We start from the raw sequence: 13,251 nt of genomic DNA on the forward strand, positions 1-13,251 counted from the left end.
GAATTTTGAATATTTTATTTTTATTGTATATAATTATTAAGCAAGAATCAAATGAATTTTCAAAGCTTTTCTTTTTTTTCTTAGTGGAAAGCATGGCGTGGGTCGGATTGATATTGTAGAGAACCGTTTCATTGGCATGAAGTCTCGAGGTAAGGAATTAAACATATTTATTTTCATAAGTCTTGGTTATACAAATGTTCTATTCGTGCCAAATCAATCTGACATGCTTGTTCACTTACACAAACCGCAAAATCAGTGAGATGGACATACTTGTACTCACTCTGAAATACGTTTCAATATTGTAATTTAACATCCATTCAAAAGCTTTCTTTTCAGTATCCAGGGCTTTCATGCAATTTGCCGTTATTTTACATGAGTGCTTTAAGTGTCACACTTGTTGTTCCACTTTCATAAAAGTGGGCTGGATGGAAAACACACTCTATCTCCTTGGAAATGTTTTACTCTGGTTCACCTGGAATCAAACACTTTGGTTACTTCCATTCAGTTATACATGCGCACACATACAGAAAACACACTCTGAACAAGCTAACGTCCCTGTGCTTCACTGGATGCATGCAAATACACAGTCGATCACGTATACGCACACGTATTCCCACCAGGATGCTTTTGTCTCTTTATCTTTGGTATCAAAGGCAACTGAATTAACTCCTTTGTTGGATCTCTACATTTAGCAACTAAAATAAAAGGCCAGTGAGCTGTCCTGGCCTCATATGATGCACACACACACACATACAAGGCACATACTCCTTTCCCCCACGACACTATGTTCTATGATTGGCAAATTGACTGGCCAACAGACTGTGGCTGTGGCGCAACTTGGCAGGTAGAAATTGGAAAATGGGATGCCCACTTTTCTCTTCCCTCGGCTGAACAAAAGATCAAAGCTTTTTCCTCCACTGAAGCAATAGGAAGAGGTGGAGCACAAGGTGTCCAAGTGGTTGAATAACTACCATGAAGAGTACGTGTTGGGTCTCCTGTGGAATGGCAGTCGTGATAGCACAATAGATGATGGGTGGGATTGAATGGGGACATGTCATACCTATTTGTGATGGGTCATATTTATTTGTGTGGGGTGAAGGAGGCGGAGGGACTTGAAATGGTTTGTCAAGAATGTTGTCACTGTGCTACAAAACATTCAAAAGCATGTGCGGCAGCCTAACAGTTCCCGCCTGCCACAGTGCTGTCAGTCCTCTGACCTGTGCTCCTGTCAAAAGATATCGGAAATAGCTGTATATCTTTGATGATGAACTTTCTGCTTCATGCCAAGTCCTTGCTGCAGTGGCACTAAAGAAATCATTCTTAAAAAAACTCCTAAAACATTTTATTGAAATTATTCTTGCACAAATGTCCATAAGCTAAACAGATAACTCAATTTATTTTTTCTTATTATTTTTAATTTATTTATCTGCTTTTGTTTACATGTGTTGCCTGTTTATGCTGGACTAACAGTTTGCCCAAAGGGTCGGAGGGGATCAGCTCAGGAAGAATTAATTCCTGACCTGGACCCCTTCAGGCCTGCAGCAGGGTTAGCATACCAGCAGTAAATGTATAAAAGATTAAAACCTCAAAAACCACTGGGGGTGTTGTCTCCATAAGCTTAACTAAACTGCCACTGTTGGAGCTTACCCAGATAGCGTTTCATTGTTTGCTTTTCTCTGTTAAGCTAGCTCTCTTTTGGAGCACTTAAGCCAAGATGTGTTGGAGGGCAGTTTTAACTTATTTATCTGATTGAGCCAGCGGAAATGTCCCTACGTGCCCTCTCTGGCCCTGGATCATTATAAAGCCACAAGCCGTTCTAGCTCAGGTGGCAACCCTTTGAGGCTTTAGACAATTAGTAGCATTGCTCGGCTCTGTTTTTGGCTGCCAGCACATAGTAAGTGCTTCCCCATTTTCAGATCAGGACCAGTGCTGGAGTAATCGGTTATACAAAAGTGAGCTCCACTGATCACCAGATTGCTTTCATCTCTTAAATCTGAGTTTTTGAGTCTGTTTTTTTTTTGGTTTTTGTTGTGAAATAGTTTGTTAGGCAGCTTGGCAGCATAGCTTGAATAAAAAAATTGCCGTTATCTTTGAAATTGACAGATAATGTGGGCAAGCAAATACTGGTTGGTGAAACAGCACTCAGTCTTTCAAAATATCAGCTCTCACAAAAATGGATGTCATTGATAAAGCTCCTATTTCTGTTGCCAAATCTCTCCGTTAGCATTTTTTCCCAGCCCCCTTTTTGTTTTAGTTGACATTTGAGTGACGGCTTCATTTCTCCTGTCATCCACCTCATCTTTTCGCCTCTCACCCCTCCCTCCCTGTCCAGAGGGGGTAAATTGCAGGGTAGGCAGAGTCCTGGTCCACGCTCTGGGCTGGCAGGGGCCTCCTACCCTGTCATTTACCCAGGACAGGCACATCTATGTTTTGTGGGGGCTGCGATGGCCTGTCTGTCACACTGCTGATGGTTAATAGAGATGTTTGCTTGTAGTGAGTTCAGATGAACAGGCGGCCTTGTAGATTTTCTTCCTATGAATCGCCTTTTATGATGATGATGATGGTGCCCCTGGTTGGGATAAAATGAAGGGATGTATTGGAGGAAATTGTATACATACTACTCTGTCTCAGTATTTTTTTATCAATTGGCTCTCACATAGGTGGACTTTAGAAAATCCTCAGAGTGAAAAGATATTATGTTGAATATTTGAGATGAAAAACATTATACAGCTTGGCAACGGTGCATCTCCTTACTGTTCCCCTTCTGCTGGTTTTTTTTTGTTGTTTTTTGTGTAAATATTTTATTTTTCTGTTTTTCAGGGATTTATGAAACCCCAGGAGGCACAATTCTGTTGCAGGCTCATTTAGACATTGAGACCTTTACCATGGACAAAGAAGTGCGCCGGATTAAACAGGGACTGGGTATCAAGTTCTCTGAAATCATCTACAATGGTAAGACCCCTTAAATACATCACCTTCAATTAAATGGTTTCACTTATTCTGTTATGTATTGTCTTTCACTTCAAGGCATATTGCTTGCTCAGGATATATTGATTTGATATTTGATATCTGTTATATTGTAAAAAAAGATTACTAATTGCCAATATACCGTTATCTGATTTTTTTTAAAACCTACTAATAAACCATATCATTATCCATCAGACGTCTCAACATCCCTTTGGACTTTATATAAGCGAGTACGGAACATGCTAAATGCGTACCTAGGTCTCTCTGTGTGTGTGTGTGTGTGTGTGTGTGTGTGTGTGTGTGTGTGTGTGTGTGTGTGTGTGTGTGTGTGTGTGTGTGTGTGTGTGTGTGTGTGTGTGTGTGTGTGTGTGTGTGTGTGTGTGTGTGTGTGTGTGTGTGTGTGTGTGTGTGTGTGTGTGTGTGTGTGTGTGTGTGTGTGTGTGTGTGTGTGTGTGTGTGTGTGCGTGTGTGCGCGTGTGTGTCTGTGTGTCTCTGCAAGCTTTTCTTGGCTCAGGTGTCTTAATCATCCCTTCTGCTCAGTCTCCAGTCCCCTGCACCTTCATCCACATAATAGGATCAGTGCCATTAGAGACTGAGTACTAGGCCACTTCAATTATACCCTCTAGAGACAGGAAGCAAACACACACAAAGGTGCTACCTTCAGAAGCAGGGCAGAGATTAAGCCCATTGTGGATTTAAATCATTAATAACTCTGCAGATAGATGGCAGACGGCTGGCAGTGGGGCTTATGTTAACAATCTACCTGTCCTGCCTCTGTTTAGCACTAATACGTTTATGTTCACTTTAGCTTTCTGCGAGTCTCGTACAGCCAGACCACACTTAAGCTAGTAGCTTTACGCTAAATCTTAACTACATTGCACTTTTATCTGTTGCACTTTTTCTACAATGCATTTTTAACTTTTGCACTCTTTATTTTCTTCTTTTAATTTATTATATGGCATGTATTTATGTGAAACACTTTGAGTTTGCCACATGTTTCAAATGAGCTATTCAAATAAAGTTGCATTGCCTTATATTTATATATTTAAGTTTTTAAAAACAGCTATTCATTAACACCAATTTCAGATGATAGGTATTTGTAATTATTTAAAAATAAATAATAATATTGCCCACTGGAATTAATATACCAAATGATTAATCAGTAATGGAAATAGAAATGGCTGAAATCTCTTCAAATAACCATCATACAGTGATACTCACTGTGACACGTACACAGAACTAACACGAAGACCAAATAAATCTAGTAGTTGACTTAAAGCTCACATATTATGCACTTTGCTGTCAATTTTATATGGTCTAAGTAGTCCCTAATACTTATTTTTTTAAATGTTTGCTGAAAAACCCGTTCAGATAATTTATTGTAGCAAGCCTCTATACCCTGATGTTCCTCTGGTCTCCGGATGACCTATATTGGTGTCTGCAGCCTGCGATCTGGCTGGCCCCTCCCACCATCTCTGCCGTGCTCTTGTGATACTAGAGAGACACTGCGAACACGATGTTTACCCGGAGCGAAGCCATACTTTGACATAACAGTTTGACATGACCTGACATGATTAAAACAGTAGCGTCAAAGTTTGATTTCTACAGGAATAACTTCCCACCCTGTGTGGTGTTAAAAACGAGGCATTATTAAACTCCAATGGGAAAGCTAAGTTAGTGTAATAGAAGCAAACGTTGGGTGCTACATCCGAAGCTACATGTGCGCTAACGGCTAAAAGTAACACTCGGACGATTTAAAACCAGTGAAAACAGTAACTTCACATTTGGTTTCTACAGGAATAACTTCCCACCCTTTGTGGTGTTAAAAACGAGGCATTATTAAACTGCAATGGGAAAGCTAAGTTAGTGTAATAGAAGCAAACGTTGGGTGCTACTCCCGAAGCTACATGCTACTCTAGGTAAATAACAGGCAAAGAACAATTGAGGAGATTCCTTTTAGTTTCACCGATGGAATTACTACACGAGTAGTTCCCTAAGCTTTGTCTCGTTATAAACGCGGCATTATTAAGACTGCTGTGATTAAGATAAATTAGTGGATTATGAGCAGAATGCTTCTGTGTTGGTTTATGCAACACTCTGCATGGTTTGCTGTACTATGGGCATCTTAGGTCGCTTAGCGGGGAAAACAACCTGGCTGTCGCTCGGAAAATTTTCCAGAGGATCTCGGGGCCGTGGACCAATAAGAAATGGGGGAGGGGAGTTATCATAGAACACTGCACGGTGGAAGTTTCTGGTTACTAATGTGGGGGGGAAGCATGGACATACAAAGAAAATATGGGGATGTGGCTGTGCCGTCTATGACGTTATAGACGGTGAGAATTCTGACTGGAGTATATTGGGGGGAGGGGTGGGGGTTTCAGAAAAGGGGAGAGTGAGAAAAGGAGAGATTGTTATTTTTTTTTTATATTTTGGCAGTCTCTAGGCACACCGTGGACCCATGGATATGTTAGAACACATTTAAAAAGTGCATTTAGCATAATATGTTACCTTCAATAAAAAGAAAATGGGGCATGCGTTCAATTGTCATGTCCCGACACCTTGTGCCACTTCAGAGGCAATGAAAGCCTTGGAAGGATTTTGTCTTTGAACATGGCCAGACGATGAGGTGAAGGTCAGCTGCTGGTGAGAGAAGGACCCCTGCTGAGTGGGGCGTGCCTGACCTCTGAACGCATTCAGACACATCCCTCGCCCATCTGTCTCTGTGACTGACGGGCCAGGTCAGAGAAATGGGACAAAAGAAAGGGGTGTATGAACTACACCTGGAACAGAAATGAGACCGAAACACAAGAGTTTTAGATCATGAAAAAGCGCCCTTGTACACCGTGGTTCTGATAGCAGATTTGCAGAGGAGCCATTTGTCCGTTCTATTTATACTTATTTTATTAACTACTGTCCAAATAATAGAGATGAAATGATAATTTTTTTAATGTTTTTTTCTCTTAAACCATTACAGCCAAACTCTTAATATTTTGATATGTCCATGCCCGCCTCAGGTTTCTGGTACAGTCCGGAGAGTGACTTTGTGCGACACTGCTTAGACAAGTCCCAGGAGAACGTGGAGGGCAAAGTACAGCTGTCCGTCTTCAAGGGTCAGGTCTACATCCTGGGACGAGAGTCACCCAAGTCCCTTTACAACGAAGAGTTGGTCAGGTAAGCAAGGATAGAATAAAAGTGTGTGTGCTTAAAAAAACAGAACATAAAACATGTGTTATGAATCGGACTGTTTGGCTGTTCTGACTTGACAGCTGATCTGGGCACAGTACATCTATTCCTACACTAGCTGCCCTGTTATAAGGTCAGTTTGCCCAAGTTCTCTTCTGACCCCCACATCAACATACTAAACCGACCCTGGCTCACAAAGACTTCAGAGAAGTGTCAAACTCAGTTCCTGGAGGGCTGACCCCGACCCTAACCCCTCCCACTGCACCCCAGTGGCCTCTTAGCCGTGGTAACAGTGGGTTTGTTCAGGAGGATAACCCCTGATGCCCTCTGGGTAGGCTCAGCCCTGACCAAAGTAAAAACCCCTCCATATGCCTCTCCATCTCCACTTCAGTCACACACACTCCACTTGTACCCTAGAGTCAGAGAGCAAACAGCGCTTTAAGCCAGAGGAGAGAGGTGATTTCTCTGGGCTCCTAAGAGGAAAGCACATGGGTGTCATGCTAGTTTAGCAGGTCAGAAAGGGGGAAACGGGGAAACCTGTCTCACACAGAAGGCTATTAAATTCCTGGTTTGGCAAGTGAAAGTCATACACTCGATGTATATTTTCTAATGTATGAACGGGAAAGATAAAAGAGATTATTCTGTACTTTGCAGACTGGGCATTCATTCAATTCCGTTAACCCATATTGCACCTATATCTATAGCTTTCGTTTTCATTTTATAGCCGCTAACTGAGTCACGCCCAAGATGAATTACAAGTCGTCAATAATTCTAACAGTCAGATACTAAACTCTCACTGATGAAGGCTGTTCTCAGTTTAACATCTGACCCTGCAGAGAGACATTTCTGAGCTGGGACCACACATGAATGTGACAGAGGTGTTGTGTTGCAGCATCACAAAGAACTTGAGGCCACTGGCAGATGGGCGCAGTGATTCCTGCAAAGGGGAGCACATTACAAACAGGCAAAACGAAAGCCAACACAGATCAGTCTCAAATGTAGCAACATACTGTAACACACATCTCTATACCATGCTAAAGCAGAATTACTCAGTTGTAACCTTTTCAATTGTGTGTGTGTGTGTGTTTGTCTGCGTGTCTGTGTGCGTCTGTGTCTAATGATTTTGATTATTCTGCCAATTATTTTATCAATTAAATGATTCATAGTTTTTACTATAAAATATCTGAAAATGGGGAAGAATTTTGATCAGATTTCATAGCCAAAATGACGTATTAAAATAGCTTATTTTAACAAATATTGTCTTCTATTTACTCAAATATATGAAAAGGAAAAGCATCCAATCCAAACATTTGAGAAAGATGGAACCAATGAGTGTTTTTTCCATTGCTTGGCAGTTTTTATTGAAAAATCTACATTCATACACAGTACTCAGCCATGACTTCTCCTACTTGTTGGAGCAGTAAGGTAACTTATGCCTCGTTTCCACCGAGTAGAGCGGGTCGGATCAGAGCGGCTCAGAGCGGGACAGCTCACTTTTAAGAATCTCGGTGTTGTTTCCACCGCCGACCCTACCCTTACTGATAGGGCGGGGTTTAGGCTGGACTGCGATAGCCGCCGCCAGAATGTGGGTTAAACTATCGCGCTGTGGAACAACTGTGGTCAAGCCAGCGGTCTCTCGTTTTTGCAGGGTCAAACCAGCCGCTTCTTTATTTATTCCCCCCGTGTTGTTGTGAGCACACAGACGGCTCGGTGCAAGTTGCAACTGATAGAGACAGTGAGAGAACAGCGCTGGCTGCGGCAGCTACGCGACATCGTTGCAGTGGGACACAGTGTAGCCAACTGATTCATTTAATGACGAGGAAAAACACCACACAATAAACAGTGCCGCGCTCACAAGCCAGCGGTCTCTCGTTTTTGCTTGGTCAAACCAGCCGTTTCTTTATTTATTCCCCCCGTGTTGTTGTGAACGTGTATTTAGCCTACTACTATCTATGGCGAAAACACACAGAGACAGCTCGGTGCAAGTTGCAACTATAAAATACAGTGAGCGAACAGTGCTGGCTGCAGCAGCTACGCGACTAGTGGGACACAGTGTAACCAACTGATTAATTTATTGACGAGGAAAAACACCACACAATAAACATTGCTGTGCTCACATTTTCGCCAATACACAAGACTCTCTTCACTCTTGCCGAGATGACTACACATGGCGGAAATTATTATTTCGACCAATCAAATGACGGCTCCGCCGTTTCGGCCCGCTTTCAGGCGGCTAGTACCCCTACGGAGGAGTACTGAGATCGGGAGCGGCTCAGAGCGGTTAGGTGCGCTTAAACCGTACCCTACCCAACTTTTGGCAAATGAAAAGCCAAACTACCCGGACCGAACCGCTCCGACCCGCTCTACTCGGTGGAAACGAGGCATTATATTCAGAAGTTGGTAAATGTAGCCTTACCAATACTTGATTTTTCAGATCAGTAGCAATTTTAAGATTCATGATATTATAGCCATTATTTTTGGCCAGGATTTTAACAGGAACATTTATTTTGAAATTATAAAAAATAAATGGAGAGCTGCAGTATAAATAAAATCCCAAATAAATCAGAAATTATGGTAATTATGGATTATCAACAATTTTCAACGATGTTGTATGCATTCATACATGTACTGTACCTGACAGTGATACACCTGGAAGCAGCAGTCTCTCTCTCACACAAACACTTATTTTCCTCTACATGACGACCTGCCACAAATCACACACATACACACACACAGACCAGATTAGGCAGTAAACCCCTGCTGACATCCTGTTGGCTCTCCACGGGCAACAGTAAACGGCGTCATTAACACAGTGGTAATACAGCCCTTCACCGCACCCATCTGAGACAGAAATGTCACCCTCCTCACTGTCCGCTGGCTCCGCTCTCAATTAGACTGCAGGGTTTCTTAGAGAAATACACAAAATATCACATGCTTGCCCACACATACACACACACACACACAGTCGCTCATAATGGTGTTCAGGTGTCGGGTAGGGAGCCTTGTATTGAGAGTTGATGATTTAGTTGTCGGTCTTTCTTCTTATCGTGTTTATCCTATCATTTGTTGGCAATTTCCTCTTTTGCTAAGTGCTTTTCAAGAATGAGTGCAAGCTTTACATTGGGAGTTGGGGGTGTCTTAGGCAGGAGAGGACTCAGTGAGGGAGTGTATTAAGCACTGCAGGTAGAAACTGCAGTAATTACACAGCACACGGACACTCTTTGTGAGACACTCGCACAAGAAAAGACTGCTTTACAATAAGCAGCCTAAACAACATAGAATACACAGTGGTGCAAGTTATGGATTTACTCTCTGTAAAGATAAACTGAAAAACAGAAACATCCGATTTCAAAATCATCTTCACTCTTAGCTCTGAGTTGATATGATAGGATTGTATTAAAATGGCTTATGTGTGTCTTTTGTGCGCTTGTGAACATGAGCATGTTTTCATTCTCCGATATTGATTCTCTGTTATTCGGGACAAACAAACCTAAAGAGGAGCGTTCAAAGAAAAATCGATTGGAACACTATTTCAAAAGAGCAGATTATCAACGATCCAGTTATCCCAGTAGTTGATGAGGCTCTGTGTCTGTTATGTTTACTTTAATGATACCAAACATTTCAATCATTGTGTTACCAGGATATTTCAAACGCTTTCCTTCAGTTCTTTGTTATTCTTGAGCTGTGTTTTCCTCCGACCTCAAATATAAAGATTGTTCTCCCCTGCCTCTTTCCTGACTTTCTCTTCACTCTAGCATGGATGTGCAGGGAGACTACGACCCTTGCGATGCATCTGGATTCATCAGGATTAATGCTGTCAGGTTAGCATATCTTAAACCCTAAAAATAAATCTTTAAAAAAATGGCTTAAATGTTAAATATATTTTAAATTTGATTTGGTCCACATGCATAGTGCTCATACCTACACTTTAACTCCCATGTAATTATTTTTTCTTCACGCTCTCCTCCACAGGTTAAGGGAACACCATCGTTTGCAGGGATTCTCCAGCTCCAAGAAGTAACAGTCTTGTAAACCATCTTTCTTCTCTACTGTGTCTGAAGCAGCTCTAGGTTTAGACTTTGTGCCTTTTTGTCAAATGTTACGTAGATATAATAGTATTAGTATCTAACACATTAGCAAGCACACCTGACTCTTACTGTAAAACTGTAAAATGGAGCAAGAAAACTCTACCAAATGTAACAACATGAAAGTAAAATACTTCTGAGGTGTACAAAGGTTGTGAAGTATAGTTTTGATAAGTATTTTAGTAATATGTATTTCATTTCCTGAATTTGTTTAGACATCAGTAGGTCAGCACTTGAATGCAAATATTAAAACTAGGATTTCTTTCTTCAGTAATAAAATCAAGTGAATTGTGTTTTTTATTTTATTTTTTTCTAAATTCCTTACATAAAATATTGAGCATTAATCATCAGTTTACATCTAAATGCTGTGATGCCACATGTCAGCCCCTGTCAGTCTGAATGTGTTGGTCATTAATAGTCTTTGGCAGGCAGCCTATTTATTAATTCCACCTGTGTAACTCTTGGGGCTGTTTAGTCACTGCCCCGTGAAGACTTGCGGAAGTGAAGATACTATCGTATTTGCAGTATCTAGCAGTTCTTGTGTTTACTACGGAATAAAGTCAACATAGTGGCTCGCTAATAGCTGCTGAAGCAGAAATGATGAGGCAATTTCTGAGCTCAAATGACACAAGTCAGATGAAAGGAAAACCAATTGGCCACATATGTATACTTCCCTGCTCTGCATGGGGTCTCCAGGCTTGGAGAACGGGGGTAATAGCAATGCTAGTAGTATTGTCATTCATTAAAACCTTTTCTTGGAAATGGATAAACCCATTATGGAGGAGAATGGGGCTCTGTTTTATCAGTCTCACATATCTGAATTAAAGACATTTGTCACTATGAGGAAATACGTGACCACTCAGATAGACTTTCATATTTTGATATACATTTTAAATATAAGTTATTAACATGATAGCTACACAGATAAGTCAAGGAAGAAGTGTGTCAGCCCTTCAAAAAAAACCTACAAAATGATTTTATATGGCAGTGTAAACAGCCCTTTTAAAATAGCATTATAACACAGTCCAAGCACTTTCAATTAACAATGACAAAGAGGAAAACTAGTCAATTCAATGCACACTGACTTGGATGGACCGACATTCAACAGGATAACTTCACTACCAAGATGCACAAATTTAACCAATCAATCAAATACACCTGAAATCGCCTCAACAATAAATGTTAATATGCAAAAGGGTGCACTGGCTTGACTGGAACCCTTTAGAAATCAGCTTTTAGAGTTGCTGGTCTTGCCAGTCTTTAGACTAAGCTTTGCCTTTGGGCCCTGGCTTAATATTCAATGTACAGACTTTAGAGTGATCTTGATCTTTGAAGATGAAGTTTTCACCTTAATCCTTCAAACAATCCCATATCTGAATCCCATGACACTTTGGTGAATCTACAACAGCCATTTCAAAGATGCTAAGGATTGGTTTGTGGTTCACATGTTAGATGTTGAAATGATTTCCGCTGTCCTCTTTACAATATGCTACAGTAATCTCCATACTATATCACACGTCCGTCTGCCGGACCCAGCAGCTGTTTCTGTGCATAGTCTACCTCTCCCAGATCCCCACCACTGAAAGATGTCAGTGATGCATTGAAGTGCAGGGTATGGTGTGGGCCTCCAAGGTGGAGTCCACAGTCACAGGAGACCCCCCGCCAGGTCTAATGGGCAATGAGGGATCCTCGGACCCTTTCAGTCCTTAAAGAGCCCCTCAGCCCCCGCTCAATTACACGGCAGGCGTCTCAGTCTTTGCCTGGTCAATTACCAGCCAGCCCCTGCATTTACCGTCTTGCACACAGGTTGCAAAATAATCAGTGTCCAAAATTGCCCGGTTAGAATGAAGGGATGGATGGAGAGGTATTCAGATTAGTCAGTCAAGCTGAAGTGGAGGTAGGAGGGATGGGGACAGCTATCAATCTCAATCTGGCTTCACTGGTTGTAGAGGGAGGATCGTGATGACCTTTCAACTTAATTTTTAGAAAGATATGATCCTGGGAAAAAAATTCACCTACGTGATAGCCTTCTTGTACAATGTGTGTTGGATGATTTCTGTGTGTGAGATCCTCCACTCTGGGATTCATTGTATCTAAGCACAGACTAGCCTACTTCTCTAATCTATTAGCTGCATGTATGTGCACGCAAACATCTACCATGTCTCATATTCCACCCACCCTCGCCTACCTCCTACCTGTCTACCCAACCAGCCAGGTATGAAAACTGGCTGACACCCGACCAAGGGAATTAATCATCCTTGACCCTGGACCAATTACCCCTCATTACCCACTCTGTGTCCACCTCTCAGGGGAGAGCCATGTAACAATAGCTCTACAAGATAGTTGGCGGCGTCGCAGGGCAGAGCCCTAATGGACACTCCTGTGTGCAACCGTGTCTCCTCAGGAGTCCAGGTCGACTAACCTTCAAGTCCTTGTCACTCTCCCAACAGCACACATACAAAGCAGGCTATTGTTCAGGATCAGGGTCTATAACCTTTTTGAGATGAAGTGCAGAAGGCCGCTGAAAGAGCACAGCCACGCTGGAAATAGGTGGAAAAAAGAAAGTGTTGAGACTTGAATTTAAGATGTAAATGTATGTTCTGTTTGTTTGACCCAATCTTTTCAACTCACAAACCATGTAATAACTTATGAATTGTTAATAAATAACTTGGTGTATTGATAAGTTATAAGGTGTCGTTGCTAAGAACAACTTGTTGGTTGTCATAATGTGACCAATGGGAAATAGTATGGTATTCCAAATCATAAATTAACCTGGGTTTCATATATTATGATCGGTCATCGAGACTCTGGCTATTAATGTTAAAATAAGACTTTAAAGGGTTTTCACACAAAGTCACACAAAAAGTCACTACCGGTATGTGGATTATGGTCTGGATTTTTCACAGGCCTTTTAAGGGAGGTATGGCATAGCAACTTCCAGACCTGGCGACCTAATTTGGATTAGTTCATTATTTATTAAACATTGTTATGGCCTATTTGTCTCAACTTGTAAAAC

The 13,251-nt window shown here is 41.6% G+C and overlaps 1 protein-coding gene across 1 annotated transcript in view; it reads left to right on the forward strand.

The window, feature by feature from the left end:
• ass1 (argininosuccinate synthase 1) overlaps positions 1-10,528 on the forward strand; it is a 31,767-nt gene extending 21,239 nt beyond the window's left edge. The window contains exons 11-15 of the mRNA XM_080046310.1: positions 85-149; positions 2,821-2,952; positions 5,982-6,138; positions 9,906-9,971; positions 10,123-10,528. Coding sequence (XP_079902436.1) covers positions 85-149; positions 2,821-2,952; positions 5,982-6,138; positions 9,906-9,971; positions 10,123-10,171 — 469 coding nt within the window. The 3' untranslated portion in view covers positions 10,172-10,528. The remainder of the gene's footprint in view (positions 1-84; positions 150-2,820; positions 2,953-5,981; positions 6,139-9,905; positions 9,972-10,122) is intronic.
• Positions 10,529-13,251: the final 2,723 nt, after the last annotated feature.

Source organism: Ammodytes marinus, assembly GCF_949987685.1.
Source record: "Ammodytes marinus genome assembly, chromosome: 18".
In the NCBI taxonomy this organism is placed as follows: domain Eukaryota; kingdom Metazoa; phylum Chordata; class Actinopteri; order Uranoscopiformes; family Ammodytidae; genus Ammodytes; species Ammodytes marinus.